The 18,328-nt window shown below is 46.6% G+C and overlaps 1 protein-coding gene across 1 annotated transcript in view; it reads right to left on the bottom strand.

Moving 5' to 3' along the window:
- The window catches only part of KCP (kielin cysteine rich BMP regulator), an 823,409-nt gene that overhangs the window by 38,340 nt on the left and 766,741 nt on the right, over positions 1-18,328 (bottom strand). The window contains exons 51-54 of the mRNA XM_069629543.1: positions 10,217-10,305; positions 4,479-4,581; positions 2,253-2,395; positions 1,626-1,798 (exon numbers count right to left, since the gene is read on the bottom strand). Of these exons, the coding sequence (XP_069485644.1) occupies positions 1,626-1,798; positions 2,253-2,395; positions 4,479-4,581; positions 10,217-10,305 (508 nt within the window). The remainder of the gene's footprint in view (positions 1-1,625; positions 1,799-2,252; positions 2,396-4,478; positions 4,582-10,216; positions 10,306-18,328) is intronic.

Here is an 18,328-nt window from a genome sequence, read left to right on the forward strand (position 1 = left end):
GGGAGGCATCCCTGGGACTGGGCTCTTAAGGGGTGACCCAATGATATATAGCTTAAGTAAGGTAAAAAGTGTTGCAATAGCAGGGGACTTCAGTAGAAGTCCCTCTAGCCACCAAAATGAAGGACGCAGAAGTAAGAAACTATGGAGCTGGTAAAGCAAGGTCTAGGAGAGGACCTAAGAAGAAACACAAGGTCTGGCAGAAGCTATCACCCACAGCTGGAACACTAGACATGAGAGCTGGTAGACCGGGGTCCTAGTGAGGACCTACTAAAGAGGTTGAATGAAGCCTAGAAGGCAGATGCTTTTCCACCCACTGAGATGCTGGAGAGGCAGGCGGGTGCCATGAAATGAGGAGACTCTGAAGAAGCTGTCTACAAATACCCACAAAGAAAGCTCAGAGGAATGTGAGAAGTCTGAAACTAACCGGAAGGAGAAGCCTAGTAAAATTCTACGCAAACCAAGGAGGAGCAGAGATACCTGAAAGAGTACTGCACTGTTAATACAGGGCCTCTCCAAACGAATTCCATCGTTGATTCTATAGAATGGACGGGATATTAGGAATAGGGTTGAAATTGTGGTTATGCCAAAGCTTGGTGCGTTTGGTTATTGGCAAGCCTCTGGCTCAGGACCTGTAAAGAATGATGTTTAGGCAACTGTAAGCCATTATTGGAACCTTTCTATGTCTAGACTAGGATGTCTTGTGTTAAGACAAGGACTAAGACTAGGGACCCAGATAGGGAGGAGGTGGGAGACTTTACCTTAAACACGCCTCTTTTGGTTATCCCGACCTTCATTTCATTAACCATTATATAGTTTATGTTCGTCGGACGGGTAGGTGTTAACCTAACCCTACCGCCACAGTGTCTTCATTAATAAAGTCATTTTGATTATAGACTATGGAGTCTGGTGTTTTACAGCTCGGCCAACCACAGTATTCAGGGCAAGCAAAAACATCACGGGTCTCACACTTGGTCACGGATTAGGACTTTAAACCCAACAGCACCCATTCAGATTATAGATGACAACATCCATCGACCCCACACTTCTTCTGGGTTTTGGAGTCTGGCCAAAAATACTTCCTCACCCCAAGAATGTTATTCAGAAGCTGTTCCAGGATAATACCCGCTGGTGATTTGTTTTTGGCAGATTCTTAGCTCTCACCAGAGTAATGTGAGACCCCTCCAACACCACATGCAGGGTAGCACTGGAAACTGTGGTGATGTATCATAGTGTGACTCATAGTGTGACTAAAACACATGGCCATTGACAGTGATTACACCCTCATCATTCCAACTTGAATTCTCTTTACTGCAGCTTCACACATTACCCATCAATGCATGCCATGGCCCATTGATAGACTTACTTAGAGTAATGACATCTCCTACTTGAGCTCATTGTGTTCAAGGAACCAATGGCTAATCAATGAATCTCTGCTTAATATTGCATTCTATCCCATTGGGTACTTTGGTGGGAATATGTTGTACCTTTTTCTATTCTCAGATAATTTTTTTCGAAGTATGGTATCCAAAAATGGCCGCCTTATTAGTCTCAATATAGAAGAGTCTTACAGATTAGCCAAGGGCAAAACAACAGGATGCCGCATGCCATGCACTGGCTTAACTCACCTGAAATCTCCCCCCTCACAGTCCTCAGCCAGGACGTAGGTGCAGGAGCCCTGGAAGTGGAGCATCTTCCCATCGAAGGTGCGGTAATGCGGGTCCCCAAAGGCGATGCAGGTGGCGGGACGGGGGATGCAATGGGGACAGCACATTCCTGGGATCAGGGCCGGCGTCTCATCCTTCGAAGGAGAAGAAATAGCAAGCGATTCACAATCAGAAGCTGAAACAATGATATCATGCGCTGTTCCTGGCAACATACCGTTAATGAAGGGCACATGAACCCTTCCCGCGGGCAATGCAATAGCACCATCAATACTGATTGTACATGTCATTTGGGCACTCAGACGGATCTTCATTCTCCCTTCCTGTGAAGGGGGTCCTTCTGATCCCAGATGTATTTGTCGCAGGACAGTCTAAATATGGCTACTGACTCTTTTAGCTGAGCAAGCCAATCCTGTCATTCTGGGACACAATCTAAACCAATGCCGAATGCTGGACCTGGACCCAGAGGTGCTGAATAATACTTTGTTTTGGGAAAAGGTTCCTTGTCAAGGCACCCATCTGCAGTCAATATGGAAGACATCATGTTTCAGATCTAATAGTCAAACAATGGTATGTTTAATGATAACTCACCGAAGCACAGGAGACTTGTGGGCAGCGCTCACTCTGGCAATGCACCTCCCCAGAGACACAGGTGCATGTGGTGCACTCATCCACCTCCCAGTGCTCGTTGGACTGGTACATCTGACCCCGGTAAGAGCAGGAAACCTTCGGATCTGCTTGGAAAGGGTAGAGAAGAGAAGAGTAAATACTTGAGCCAAGTAAGTAGCCATTCTGGGACAGCACCGATCTTGCGCTTGGATATAGCCACGTGGTACAAGGCCACCTTGGGTTATAACAAAAGCAACATGCCTGGATTAGAAGTCTCTTACTGCATATCTGACCGCAACACCAATGTGATGGTGGCACTGAGATGGACCGCCCTACAGAACAATGCAGACGTTTGATTATATGAAGCTGCCTCTCAAATTCTGGTCAGCTGGGGCTGAGTCAGACAAATGTTAGCATTGCAGGAAATACCTGACATGTGACTGACTTTGCCCCAGCATGATCAGTCTTTTAGAGGCATATGACTATCAGGCAATCTCCCCATCTCTTTATTTTATTTATTTAATTTAATTGTTTTTTAATAACACGCATAATACCATACCTGAGTTTAGTTTCTAAGCGCGGATCCAGGATTTAAACCTCTGTTGCTCTGCGTGGTCTTACTTCCAAGACCAGCACATTGCCCCTGTGCAGGCCACCTTTCATGAACAGTGCACCTTCTGCGTGGCTTGGACCAGCATGTCCAGTTGTGCCCTGCACCCTTGTTGGGTGCTCCAGAACATATAGTTCCGATGCACATCTCTTCTCATGTCATGATGTGGGCCAATGGAGAATGAACCCAGTCCAGTGTTAGGCGTATGCTCCTCCAAGGACCTTTTAAACTTCCACCATGACTGTTCCAGATTCTAATCAATCACAGCCTAGCTGTTCTTGCACTACTATGATGAACAGTAAGAACTAATCTAATAGGAGAAACACACTACTGTAGGGTTGGTGGAGTATAGACATCCAGCTGTTTATGAAAGACTCGTTATTCTGGAATACCAAAATAATCGTATTTATTTATTTATTTTTATTGCGCCGAAGCCCGCAGGCATCAGGGCGCACACATTTAGACAAGGACGACATAAAATTAGATGGGACCACTGAGTGCTATTTAGTTCTCCTAAGGATCTGCTATGGCTCTTTAAAGATGGTTGTCTTCAGCACTTTCCTAAAGATTAGATAGTGGCTATCTAGTCTGACTGCCTTTGGCAATCCGTTCCATGTTTGGGCAGCTTTTACTGGAAACGATCTACCTAGCCCGTTAGATCACTTGAAAGAGGGGCAGACAATCTGGCCCAAAGATTCGGATCTCAACGAGCGGCCAGGTGTGTAATATCTGTTCCCTCAGATAGACTGGGGATTGTCCATATAGACATCGATGGACTATGGTCATGGCCTTTAACGTGATCTTATGAATACACACGCTGCCCTTATTTCTTCTGAATTGAGGTTACTTCTCACACAGCTGTGTTCAGATTCCCTGGGATAATGCTGCAGGCAGTCAGGGACAACCTCTCATAGCTCACACTAGCTGCGGCTGATATACCATGACAACAAATGCTTTCCTCTGTGCATACGAGCTGGGAGGATAGCTCAGGGGAAACTAGCTTGTCTTGATAGTAAAGCAACGCAAAGCAGCACAGGTTCGAATCCCAGTCTCATGCCTAGAGACTGGTCTCCGGTATTAAGCCTCTTATAAAAAAAAGTAAGGCTGCTCTAATTATTCATCCCACTGCTGACCTCTTACACACAGTGCCTCATTATACGGACGGCGGTAAGGGTTAACGGTCACCGTTAATGGTACCGGTGACCGTTAACCCTTACCGCCTTACTACGAGGTCCCTTTGCGGGTTGGAGACTTTAACGCCTGCTTTTTGCAGGTGTTAAAAACCAACCCGCAAAGGGACCAGGGAGCTAATTACGGTACCTTCCCCATTCCCATTATGCCCTATTATGCTAATAGCACCTTGGTCCACCGCCGTCCGTGTAATGAGGCCCACAGACTCAATTCCCTACTTAAAACTACAGGAAACATTTAAAACAAAGGAAAAACACAACAGGATGAGTTTATACAGAGAGGAAATTAGGAAACCAGTTTTACAATGTCCCTATAGGGTTCAAGGACACTGGGGGAATCAGGAAAAGAGGCATGTGTGCCATAAACGATGCCCGCAGATACAGTGAATCTCAAACCTGTAGCTTTACCTTGGCACTCATAGCAGCATCTTCCGGGTCCCCTGACCTTCACCAGTCCATCCTGGCAGACAACAGGTACACACTCTTGGATGTGGCACTCAATGTGGCCGAGCTGGTGAGAAAGGGTGGAGAGCAGGAGAAGTAAGTGGCAGAGCACCTCATGATCCTCACTGTGTGAGCCACTGATGCATCCCCGTGAACATGAGGTCACACATATATCATAAGGCCACGGTGCCACAAACATGAAACCAACAGTGTTTAATAGCGCAGATATTTCATTCTGATTTTACTGTTTTAAGCCCAGGCCTAGCTCAAGAGCAGTAGAGTGCTGTAAAAAAAGGTGTGTGTAGCCAGCGTTTGGGCCGCATCTTTTAACAGTAGCGCAGTACCGCGAGTTGTGTTCTGTGCGTCCATTGGGATTAGTCCCGATAAGTAGCAAAGGGTGCTGAAACTTCCCCTGGACCTGTTGCTTTCTTTCTTTCATGGGCGGGGGCTGAGTATGTTAGTGGCGTGCTGTACATTGATTTAGCACTCATTTAATTTTCTGTGTATTAATATGAAGAGTCATGCATGGGGATTAGCGCATGGTTGAAGGTGGGACCAGTGAGTGACTTACCCTGATCATTATTCTTACACCTTTGACCATCGATTGTTTGGTCTCCTTTTCATTCAGTATTAGCATAATTAACCTAAAAACATTTGACCTAAAACATTTGATCCAATTCTTTGACCTTTTTTTTCGGTCAAATTGTATGAAATATATATATGTAGGTGGGTAAGGGTATAGATTAGATTGAGGGGAAGTGGGGGATTTGCGTGGGGTCTCCCCTCGCATTTTGTCCGAAAAATTGGTCAAATAGATACAATCAAGTGTGATTAGGTCAAATGTTTTAAGTCAAATAGACCCAAACCTTTCATTCAGCCTTGCATTTTTATGTAGTCACTTTACCATATACACGTTTGCAAACACACATATGCTGACAGATCCGAGCCTAAATCCATTGCTCAGTCTAAATACTTTTTCTACAAAGTCCATCTCCTCCAGCCCCCTTGAGCGCCCGTGTTTTAATGCTCACCCCTGGCAACTGGCCACTTTAGATATCTGTATGCAAATAAAGGCTACTGTCCCAGAGGGTATCCAATCCCGAGCCAAGCAATTAGGTCCCACAGCACGTAGATCACGAAAAGCATTACCCAAACGCAGCACGCCTTTCTGTCCCACACCACCTGTATCTACATGTAAATAGGCGTCCTTCACTCTTTCCACAGCAGTTACAAGCCAAGAAGACTTGACGGGGGATGACGCCAATGGATCTGGTTCAATGGGCCTTATTTGGGACTGCTTTGAAAAGTTGAGCAAGGCAAAGGTAGGAAGCAGAATGATAAACCAAAGAAAAAAAGACTTCCTTCAGAACAGTTTCCACACCACAAATGCGTCCTCCATACTTCATTGGAGCTAGTAATTCATGCCAATGGACAGATGCCTGCTTACCTTACAGTACCTCTTCAGATCAGGCAGTAATATCATTAGAGCTCCTTCCTGTGGCACTGCTCTGCTGGCACCACGCATCTGACCATTTGGGGGAGGTGTGCGGGTGGATTCAGAGTGCTGGCTCACTAAGTATGTGTCAGTTGTTTTCGATTTTCTGCTGGGAGTATTTTTTCTCCAGAATATTTACCCTATTTGTGGAGCGGAAGTGGCCGGTACACCGCTAATCTGTAGGGCTTTGTACATGTATCCTATATCCAGAAATGTGTAGACTTACTTACATTGCGTCATCTGCTCTTCCTTTTAAAGATCTATGGAGGTATCGCTACCATTGATCAGCTCCGAGTTTTTATTGATATATGAGCAATATTTGGCCTAGTGAACTGTTTTCAATATGTGGTAAATCCAGTGCTTTAAGTGGGCTGGGGCCAGCCAGGACTGAGCTCTGCCCGTCTCCAAAAAGTGGGACTGAGCTGTGGCTCTCCCACCACGCCACAGCGGGACATTATCCCGCCACGGCCGCTATGGGACATTTGCCACCCGCTATGATGAAGTCAGGCAGCAGTGACTGACAGAAGCGCCAGCCACAGCGTGACGCAATGGCTGGTGCTTCTGTCAGTCACAGCTGCAGGAAACGTATCAGCCACACAGTGTCCCCAAGCAAACTGTAACTTCCTTTCGTGACCACTCGTGAGTTACAGTCCAAGTCAGCCCTCAGCGCATGACCCGGTTTATTTAATTATTCATGCATTGTTTGTCGGATGCACTGTGTATTCGACCAACAATGGATACATTTGGGCCATAGTGTGTCATTTTGAGATACTACACTAACCAAATATGCTTTAAAATGCACGATTTGCTAAACGTTTTACCCCACAAAAAACATGGGTTGTACTCAAGACTGTCCAAAAAATGACCAACTGCAATGCGATTGTGGACTACATTTCAATGCAATGTTTGTCGCATACCTGTATCTGACAAACAATGCATAAATAAAAAATAAAACGGGTTGTGCGCTGAGCAGGAACAGTTCTTGGGTCACAAGGCCCCCCCTGTATACACAACCAGTGTTATTTATTTATTTATTTATGCATTGTGTGCCGCATGGAAAGGCCAATTTATCTATTTAGTCTGTACTAAGCAGACTGTGTTGTGATATGCACTTAGTTGTGTAGGCCAGACCATTTTTACATGTTTGTCTTCAGGCCACGCCCTTCAAGTCTTAGACCACACCCATCATGCAAGCCACGTCCCTAAATGAGGGCCCCCCTCAATTTCTTACCCCACCAAAAAGCACTGGGTAAGTCATATTATGTAATGCTAAGGGGGTCACTGTGTGTCCTTGCTGTGTGCCGTCCGGTAGTGTACTGCTGAAGCCGGCTGGATTACAGGTAGACTATAATTGGACATAACATTAAAGGACATCGAAAGGTTGCCCAGTGATTTGTGTCATAGGCTTCAGCAGAAACTGCGATGAGTGGGGCTGCGGTGTGAGCGATGCAAGGGACAGGTTGGGCAGTGTTTTCGCAAAACCAGAACGCATCCTCCTTATTACGCACTAAAGACCTTCGACAACTTGTAAGTAGTAGGCGTACAGATGGCACAGAGCACCATCCACAGTACAGAGGTCTATAACTCACTGGGAATTTAAGTCTCGACGGAGCCCTGTAAACAGGAAATGCATCAACCAATAAGGCTGGCTCTCTCCCTCACTATCAGCTGATGCTCATGCGCAATGCATGGAATGAAAATAAAAAGGGAAAGCGGACTCAGTGGTAAGGGACTTCAGCAAACACCACAAAAAGAATCAAGGACTAAGGGAACACAGCCAACGCCAAAATTATACTGCAAAGTATATTACAGAGCAGAGGTGGGGCAGCCAAATGCCTGGCTCTGCCTCGGCTAGAGGACCTTTATTAAAGAAGAGCTCAAATGGAGGGTAGTCAAGCGTCAACCCATCTTCCATTACTATTGCAGAATACAGCAAATTGACACTGCCACCCAGGGACAGTTAAAAGAAATGCATGCACTCATCTACTTGCAAAGAGTACTTTGTCTCTGTACAGTGATTGCATGTTGGTGCAAAACTAGAGGGGCAGTGGGAGCATGTATTGTCATAAACCTACAGAATTGCAAACTGTTAAACCAGAACCCCTGACTTCCATACATCACCTATCTATGCAATCCTGGGCCAATAGCACTACTTAAATGGGTCATATTTCCTTTGGCTGCAGAAATTGTGATCACTTAGAATTGATTGTGTTAAATGTGCACTACACAAAAAGCCACACTTATATATAGTGTATTAAACTACAATGTTTGTGTCAAAGATAATAACGATATTGATAATTTATAAGAATGGTATTACATTTAGATAGAATCGTGAAGATTAGCCATGCGTCGCATTTAGATAGTCTTGTGAAGATTAGCCATGCGTCAGACTTAGATCTGTCAAGATCAGCCATGAGTCACAGATAGATTGTGACATTAACCATGCGTATCACTAGTTATGATTGTGAAGATTAATCATGCATCACATTATATAGAAGTGTGAAGATTAGTCACCTAGAAGAACTTGAAGAGTAGCCGATGTACTAACCACACGGCTCCTGCTCCCCTCCAACACACCACCCAAGTACTATACATGCCCACTGGGCTAGCCAAATTCTAGCCAAACACACACCCAACTTAAGCAAGACTCTCATACAACAACCGATCCCTGACACTGGACCATACCTATATGATACAACTAGCCAGTGCACATAAGCTTAAATACCAACCAATCTACACATTAAACACACAGACACACCCAAACATAACAGTCATTCACATTGAAAACAATCCAAGCATTGGGTCTTACCCGAACAGATACAACAAGCCAATGCGCACAACCACGACCCTAAATACCAGAAAATCTGCATATAAAACACACAGACACAGCTCAAACACAACAAGCATTTGCACAGAATCAACCCAGGCATCGGGCCTTACCCATACGGATACAACAAGCTAGTGCACTCAATCAACCATATGCAAGCCAACACACACAGACGGCAGTTTCTCCTGGTCTGGACCTGTCCTATCACTCTACTCTCACTAACTAACCCCGTCCTCTTTCTTACAGAGCTACGTGAGCGCCTGGAGACTGCCCCTGGGTGGTAGCAGTTATGGTATAAAGCAACATAACATAATGTGCACACCACAGGCTGAAGTATCGTTAACTTGCTCATTGCTCTGTCAATTATGCACCATCGTTAACTTGCTCATTGCTCTGTCAATTATGCACCATCGTTAACTTGCTCATTGCTCTGTCAATTATGCACCATGTTTCTATATAACTGAAAAGTGAAATAGATGTTCTATACTGATTGGTAGACAAAAGGGCTTTCATGGGGCATTTTACGTTGCTGCTTAAGGAGCCTCCTAGGACATTTTCTTTTACTCTACACCCGGGCTATGGGTAGGGGCCATGGTGTCTCCACACACTACTGTGCTTGTCAATGAGGCAGCGGGAAGTGACACGGGCATTGGGCAAATGGGATTGTTGCCTAAATGTGAGGCTTCCCACTTGCCACAGAGCTCTTTAGTTTTTGCCCTGAATCTCCCACCATGCAGGACTTGTGGGTGCTGCCTGTTGTTCCCACTTGAGCTAAATGAAAGACTAAGAATAGCTCCCGTAGGGACTAAGCCTGCTAGAAGCTGTGCAGAATAACCAGCTCCAAGTTTGTGTGAAACAATGAGATAAAATAACTAACCTTTTTACACAGTTTTGTTCGTGTATGTTTAAGCCTAGTAATTACAGGTGCAAAACACAGAGAATTGTTGAGACCGACATTACTTGGCATTCTTGTAGGGGCAGGACATCAGGTATGGGTTTGTGTTTTGGGGGGTAAGCAGGAGGATGGCAGCTGTTTTTTATTTAGGTTATGAGGAAATGACGACTGGTATGGGTGCTTGTAGAGTTGGGCGGCAAACTGCAAGGTATGCGTCTGTTGCCGACTCAGCTCGCATTTGGCTCTTAGAGCCAAACCAATCCCTATGGCTTGGCTCTGACTCTACTCTGCCTGGGATTTCTTTGCATCCCCAGTTTTCCTATTATAGAAGGAGCCATAACAGCAAGAGCCAGCAGCATAAATAATGGAGAGACAAGCTCCAACAACAACAACAACAACAACAAGCCACGGCGCACGCTATGGCAAAAGCTATGGGCTAAAAGACAGCGACACATACCCCAGCGAGCACCATGACAGAGACTTACTTGGCAGGTGCACGTGATGCAGTCATCCACACTGTCGGTCCAGCTTTCTCCATCCGACACCCTTCGGTTTTCTGACTCTACCAGGCACTCTGAATGGGAAACAGGTAAGCGTCAGAGGTCAGAAAGCATGGAGAGAGATTAAAGCCTTAAAGGCATCAATGAGGGGCATGTCTAGAAGGGCATCTGCTGAACACAGTTCTTGATTGCGGTACAGTGAGAGAATTGCAATAGCGAAAGGGGCCACAGGCCAGGATTGAGATTCACTGGCAGAGCCACGCCTGGCCCATCTACTGTGATACTGCAGAGGATCTTTCCAGGTTTAAGGTGCATTGGCAGCCCTGTGTGTGTGTGATCTCAGAAATCAAACAACAGAAGGCCAATGTTAATTGAACATGAGTAGCGCGCGGTCGCCCAAGGGCATCATGGCGCTGAAGAAGAAAGGAGCAGCATCCAAGGAAGACAGTGAACCAAACAAACGTTTTCAGTGATTTTCTAAAAACCCAGTGATTTCACAGACTTTTCAAGGCCAACGGGAGACTATTCCACAATTGTGCAGAGACAACTGAAAAAGCCCGATAATCCGACGCGAGTGTGACGGAAGGACGGGACTACAAAAGACCAATGGAGATCATGGCCGAGGTGCTCTGGCAGCGCTGCATGCGTTCTGGACACTGAAGCAGTAGAGGCTTGTAAGGGTCACAGTGGGATATATTGGCAGAGGTTTGAAAGGATTCTCAGTACTAAGATTATAAGTGGTGGCACGGCTCAGGATTGACAGGTATTGGAAGAGCCGTGTTGCCAAACATCCACAGTCTTCCAATTTGGGATTCATTTCAGGATAGGGGCATAAACTGAAAAAGGTCCTTTGAAACTTCATCCTAAATGCCTAGCACAAAATATCCCAACCTGCAGTGTCAATGAGTGGAGAACAGTGGCCGCCACCTGGTAGCCCACAGAAGCGGGGGTCAGTGGCCCGCAGGAATGAGGGGAAACACAGGGAAGTGAGCGTCTACGTTATGCAGGTGTTTCTAAATGGAGCGCAGAGATGGCTGCTTAATAGGTAGGTGTGCTGCAGGGGAAACAGTGGATGCTTCAGAGTAAGTAGGTATTCCAGCAGGGGATACATTGATCCCCGGAAAGTAAACAGGGTTGGGTAGGGGCTCCCCTGGGATAAGCAGGAGATTGCACTAGCAAGCAAGGCACTCTCCAGTATTAGATGATGTTGCTCCAGTGAAACCAGGGGATGGTCCAGGGAAAGCAGTATGGTTTCTACAGGGTAAGTGAGGGATGTCCCCACCAGGATATTCAGGGGTGTTCTGGGCAAAACTGAGGTTCTCCTGGTTATGAAAAGGGTTGTCCAGGATAAGCAGGTGTGTCCCAGTGTGTTTCAAGCTGTGGGTGCTCTTCTGTAAGGAGGGAATTCTTACTTATAAGGGCTCCTCAGAGTAAGCAACATTTCCACCAGTGAATTCAGGTGGAGATCCAGGTCAGCTAGTGATCCCTCTAGTTGATATTGTAGAATATGAGGACACTTTGGAGCAAGTACTGAGGGTCTCAGTTCAAATGGGGGATCATCAAAGCACTGAGGGGGAGCACAGAGAGAATAGGGGGTTTGTTCAGGTGTGAACAGGGTTTCCTTCACAGTAAGGATGGGAGAGAGCACCAAGATGAGCACAGGATCATCCATTACTTAAACACTGCATGCAACATGTTAGGTGGATAAGAATCAGGGGGTCTTTGGACGAGCGAGGGCTGTGTAACCATCTAACCTAATGATAGAGCAGTGTGCGGCCCAAAAGGAAAGACCAGGGAGGAGGGCTAGCAGGAACGTACAATTATTCCCAATGGTCACCGCAAAAGAAGGCACCATATGGCATCCTGAAAAATAAGTACTTCTATTGCACGGTTACAGATAAAATATTTATGATAGGAAAAATCAGTACTCAGGTGAAGCATAACACATAAAGCATAGGGTACATAACAAAGAGTAAATGGTCAGTTAAGACCTCACTCACTCTTTACCCTAAAATGTAAGCCCCATACCGGGATGCATTTTTTTTGGTGAATGTTGCGCTTTATACGTTTGCATAACATAACACAACACACTGTCCAACACAGCTTGGATGGCTACCAAAGTTCAGGATATATTTTAGCAAGGTAGTTCATCGCCCCAGAAAGGCATATTACACTCCAAAGAGGGAAACAGTAACAAAACTCAGTGAGACAATGTATTTCTCAGGCAGGAATGTAATACACAGATTTAAAAATCGCTAATAAATCATGGGGAGTCACTTAAATTCCAAGGCTTGGTGGAGAACTCTATGGACCCTAGAAAAATGACAGTCCAGATAAGTACCTTGCAGGGTCACGCGTGGGAGTTCCAGCATTGAGAAAAGTGCCTGTTAGGGAGAGTTATCATTTGTATGCTTCTTCCCCTCTCCTAGTGAGACCCCCAGCACGTTTTGCTGGACTTCTGGACCTTATTCTTTAATCCCGAATGAGTGGAGCCTTTTCCCACTCATTCATTCGAATGGGCTCTGTCTTTTTGAACACTTTCCTTTGTATTTTACTGTCCTATGGAGTCTACTTTCCTCCATATCTTTTTTTAGGCATATGTATGTTACTATTGCAGCACACAGCTCCTTATGGGCAGTGTTGCTGGGGACCCTTTGGGTCCTCAGTATCTCTACTAAAACGTTATAGTCTGAGTGATTAGCACACACCACCTTATGTGGAGTGCTAAAGGGATACTCTGCATTTACCTTCTCTCTGTTCTAGTTATGGCTGGTGGCAGTAGACATGTTCTACCAACTATTGTTCGAATTTTATACCGCAGGCTATGGCCATAGCCTCGGTTATACACAATAGGGTCATCCAAGTATTAACTTGGTGGCTCCTTTCTTTTTTGCCATTACTAGCATGGCTGTTCTTTGTCAGCCCTTCTTCTACTGCCCTTGGAGGGGGAGGCCTGTGTGGGTGTTTTGCCTTTGGCGCTAACCTCTTGGGTGTCCCTGCCTAGGCTCCAGTGTTTCTGGGCAGGCAGGAAGTGGGAGAGGAGATTTTCACTCCCCTGCCCTTTGTCTGCCTTATTTCCTGAATGGAACCAGCTTCCACTGGGGGTCTGGCTGTCCTGATTGGACAGCCACCCACCCCTTTCTGTAAATTGCTGAGAGACATTGCAGAGGGGTGTGTGCTGAAAATGTATAAAAGGTGAGGCTCCTAAGGTGAAAGGCAAGTCGACCACTGGAAAATGAAGTAAGACGAAGAAGACGACCAGGATGCCTGCAGACCATTTACAACACCGTGAAGCGACCACTGCTGTCTTGACCCTGTGTTTTGTGTGACAGAGGAACTCCGAAGAGGATAACTCCTTCGCGTTGACTGGTGGGAACAAGTCCCAAGACCAACTTTGATTTGAGCCACCTCCCGAGGTCCTGTGAGTTTCCAGAGCTGCAACACCCTAATACCAGGAGACCTGCTGCCCATTCCGGGTGCATCGTCGTGGGAAGGATGAACATGTCCAAGTCTTTGGGGGGCCCTCAAGGGCACTCCAGAGATCCAATCCAACTCACCCAGACCCCCTCAGTATAATGTCGGACTGTGAGAAGAGAAGAAGATTGACCGGGCAAATCACATCGTTTGTTGGTGCTGCAGGAAAGGCAGCAAAACGAGAGAGTGACCAGAGAAGTTGTTGAAAGCCGTGACAGAGGTTCTCCCTCAAGACTGCTGCTGAGAGAACCTGTCCATTGTCCTGCTTTTCATCAACAGACCAAGGAATCCGGAGTTTGGGTCCAGCGCTGCCACATCAAGGTGAATCCAGCCACGATCCTGTCTTCTAACCGAAGGTCCTGTGGGGAGAAATGTATTGCTTACCTTGATCCGTGAAGATGCTCCACAGCATTGAAGTGCACCAAGAGGTGTCCAGGGTACCCCTTACCTCTGACTCAAGCCGCTGCTTGTGTCCCTTTAGCGAGTCCTTTAACAGGGCCTCCAACGTTGATTGTGTCCTCTTGCATTTTAGATACTAGAGACTGTAATGTATCCACAGGAAATGTTGTATTCTGCTGCTTGTCAAGACTTTAAGTCCTCTCTGAACTGCCTTTAACTAGGGTTGCGTTTTGGACCTTTAAAGTATTGCTGTGCGATGAAACTGCCTCTAAAACCTTAAGAACTGCTGGTGTTGCACTAAGCAACAATATTCCTTCCCAAAAGTCACTATCTTACATGTGTATGCAGAGTAAATGTCTTTACCTTATTTCTGCTTAGATTCGCAAGTGCGCGTTATTACCGATAATACGATTGAAATCTCTGTCATTACTGTCAAAAACTGTAACAAAGGTAACCATGAGCAACTACGAACTAAGCAGTGGCCTTTGAAAAGTATTCTAAAGTTTTCCTAAGTGTTTGGTTTATTATGCCAAGTAATTAAAAGTGATTCTTAAGTAAATATAATACATCTATATTTTGATCTACATGTATGTGTGTTTCTTTGATGTGCATTACTAACTAGGTTCAGTGTTCTTACCTACAGCTCACATCTTCCTCTTATGATAAGCCTGACTGCTCTGCCACTCAACCAAGGTTCCAGCAGTAGTACACACTGATACTAAGAGTTGGGGATCTACAAACCACTGGGATAGATTACTAAAAGTCTTACCTCCAAGTGGGACTTTAGGAAAACTCTCCTAACAGTGCCCATAGGAAACAAGAGGGCAAAGTCTGCTCCTTCCGACAGGGAACAAGAAGAGGATATGGCCAGGGGGTCACCAGGGAAGACCCACCAGAAGAGTTCCAGTGGAGGGTTTGGGAGCCAGCAGTCGCAGGAGCACAGAAACACAGTAGGATGTATGACCCAATGAAAACCATTGAGAAAGTTCGGTTGAAGGAAACCTGCAATACCTGACAACCACAGAACATGTCATGATTCCTGCCCCTCATGTCTCCAGCCCTCCAAGATGTCAGGCTGGAGCCAGGCCACGATCACCTACATGGCCCTCAAGGGCCTCTCCATCCCTCCAAAGACCCACTTGGAGTCATACTTGGCGCTTGTGGCATCAGACTCACTCACTCCCATAGGATAACATTGGGGAATTGGACTTGGAGTGCATTGATGGGGACAAGATGGATGCCCCCACATATTTCGGTTCCCAGAACTGCATGTGCAGTCTAGTCTTTTGGGTGTGGTTCAGCCCAGAGACACCTGGGATACCCAGAGACTATTTAAGCCACGCCCAGGCTGAGAAACATGCTTTGTGTTTTCTGCACTTGCAGTGTGACACTCACCGTGTTCGGATCGGTCTCCAGTAGACCTGCATCTTTCTTCTGCGCTCAACTCCTGCAAGAACAAGAACACCGTTAGGAACAGCCTTACCTTGCGGCGCTTCTGCCCATCATTCATCGCTCCTTCTGTTCTGCGGGCATCTTTGGCGGTGTCATTCCCATCCCGGCACGCTGCACCCTAAGAAAAAGGGAAAAGAACAGAAAAAAGGCATTAGTAAGCATTCAGCAAATCTTCGCTTATTTTTAAAGACTGTACAAGCTTCAAACGCTTACCTGAATCCAGGCGCTCTGGGGGATCTCTGTCTCCGGAACTTCTCTTCCATCTGCAAGAAGGTAAAGACACTCCAGGTTAGCGTGAAAACATCTAGAGGTGGCACATACCGCGCTTACTCACCGCATTTCTTCTTCATAACCGGATTCCATGCTGAAAACGTTGCGGCACCTAAAAGATACCGAAAAAGAACTCAGTTCAATACAAATACGAAAGGGTTGCATTGCGCTCTCACTCACCTTCAGCGCTATTCATCTCAGCAGCACGTCGCCATCCCCGGACACCGGCCATTATCTAAGGAAGGAAAGGAACGAAGTTAGAGAACTGTTCAAAAGACTCATTATACTTACCTGTCAGACTCCCACCAGTGAAGTAACTAGGCAGCAACGTGCCCGCATCAATCAACGCGCCCCTGCGCTGAAAGCAGGATGGAGAGCACACTTTCCAAGAAAACAAGGTGAGCTGTGGATCAAAGGGAAGGGTTGGACCCCGTGGAAGAAGGGGTTCAAGCACACAGAGACAATAGGGAGTTAAACTCTACCAATCCTGTGTTTCAGGCCCAGTCTCCAGTTGAGTAGACACCAGGGAAGGGTTCGAGGTCGTAAGAGGTCAGAACAGGCTGAGTGACATCCCCGTGGATACCAGGTGAGAGTTAAAGAACACAAAGCCTCACATCAAAATCCACTTGGGCGTCATGGAAACGTCAGAAACCGACCAGTAAGCCCACATGTTGGGGCAGCTACGTTCCGAAGTACATGCAGCCAGGCAGGAGACCAACACCCTGAGGAGAGAGCTGATAGTAGCCAAAGAACGCACTGATGATTTAAGCCGGCAACTTCTCCAGTCACAAGCAGGGCATGCACCATTGCTGGGAAGTGTGCCCTCGATGCCAGCACCATCAGCCAATCCCGTTCAGATAACCCTTCCTAGGGCAGTTCCCTTGACCCCGCCCGAACGATTTAGGGGGATCCCAAGAGGTTTGCAACGTTCATGAACCAGTGCCGCCTGCACTTCCTTTGTAGACCAGGGGCCTTTTCGAATGACCAGTCACGGGTCGCTTTTGTGCTATCCTACCTGAGTGGTAGCACTGCGGACTGGTCTGTACCCTTTGTGGCCCAAGACGATCCTTTGCTTCATGACTTCAGGGGCTTTCAGCAGGAGATGGAAAAGCTGTTCGCCCGTCATACTCATGGGCAGGCATTAGACAATGAACTTCTGTCCCTACGCCAAGGGAATCAAGACCTATTAACATACATAGCCACGTTCAATAGACTCGTAGTTGAAGCAGAATGGCCTGTGGAGAAGAGAACCACGTTATTTCATCAGGGGTTGTGGGGGGAGCTCAAAGATGTTCTCGCACAAGTAGTGAACCCCCCGAAAGACTGCTCAGAATTGATTGACCTTGTTGTTCAACTGGATCATAGGTTGCAGGACCGAAGAGCAGATCGAACCAGACCGGACCCTCGCCCTATGTATGTGCGTTCAAAGGACAATATTGCCCGCACAGCGGAAGGTTCGGGAGAACCAATGCAAATCGGGGGGGTCAGATCCCCCTTGACTAAAGCAGAAAGGGATAAAAGGAGACAGCAGCAGTTATGTCTGTACTGTGGAAGGTCAGGTCATTTCCTTAAAGAGTGCCATGTGAAACCACCGAGGAGGACGGTAAGGGCCATGGACAAGGAAGATACCATCAAGGAATCAGAAAACTCCCCAGCCCGGCAAGTGTAGGGGTCCACTTGTCGAGCGAAGAAAGTGAACTACAGACCTCCCATTTTGCACTATCTGTGGTCTTGATCAATCACCAACAACCAACTTGGATGCACGCAGTAAGAGCGTACATTGACAGTGGAGCCGTTGGGAATTACATCGACCAGGATCTTGTGGCAAAGATGGGCTTCCGTTATGCCCTAAATCAACCACCGACACAGTTACCACTGTCGACGGCACAGAAATAGCTTCTGGTCCAGTATCCCAATGCACTGCAGCTTTAACCCTTCTGTGCCAGGATGGACACCAAGAATCTATCGTTTTTGACCTCATTTAGGCACCACAGTTCCGTTTGATTTTGGGAATGCCATGGTTGGTAGCTCACAATCCTCGAATCGATTGGCGAGCAAAAGAATTGGCCTTTCCCGAGACTTGCGCCCACACATGTTATCGCCAAGAGAAACAACCAATAGACACCAGAACCTCCATGCTTGCGACTGTGGCATTCGGCACCCTACCAAGTGAATACCAGGACTTTCAAGATGTCTTTCAGAAAGAACAGGCTAATACCCTGCCACCGCATAGACCATACGATTGCCAAATTGACCTGATACCCGGTGCACAAATCCCTTGTGGGCGAATTTACGCACTCACGGAACCAGATAACCAGCACCTGAAGGCCTATCTTGACCAACACCTGGCCAACGGGTTCATCCGTCCTTCGAAGTCTCCAGCAGCCACTCCTCTATTCTTCGTACCAAAAAAGGAGGGGGACTTGAGAACGTGCATCGACTATCGCGCACTGAACCAGATTACCGTAAAAAACCGCAACCCACTGCCACTGATCCCTGAAT

The sequence above is a fragment of the Ambystoma mexicanum genome, chromosome 12, assembly GCF_040938575.1.
Source record: "Ambystoma mexicanum isolate Mex_15411 chromosome 12, UKY_AmexF1_1, whole genome shotgun sequence".
Classification (NCBI taxonomy): domain Eukaryota; kingdom Metazoa; phylum Chordata; class Amphibia; order Caudata; family Ambystomatidae; genus Ambystoma; species Ambystoma mexicanum.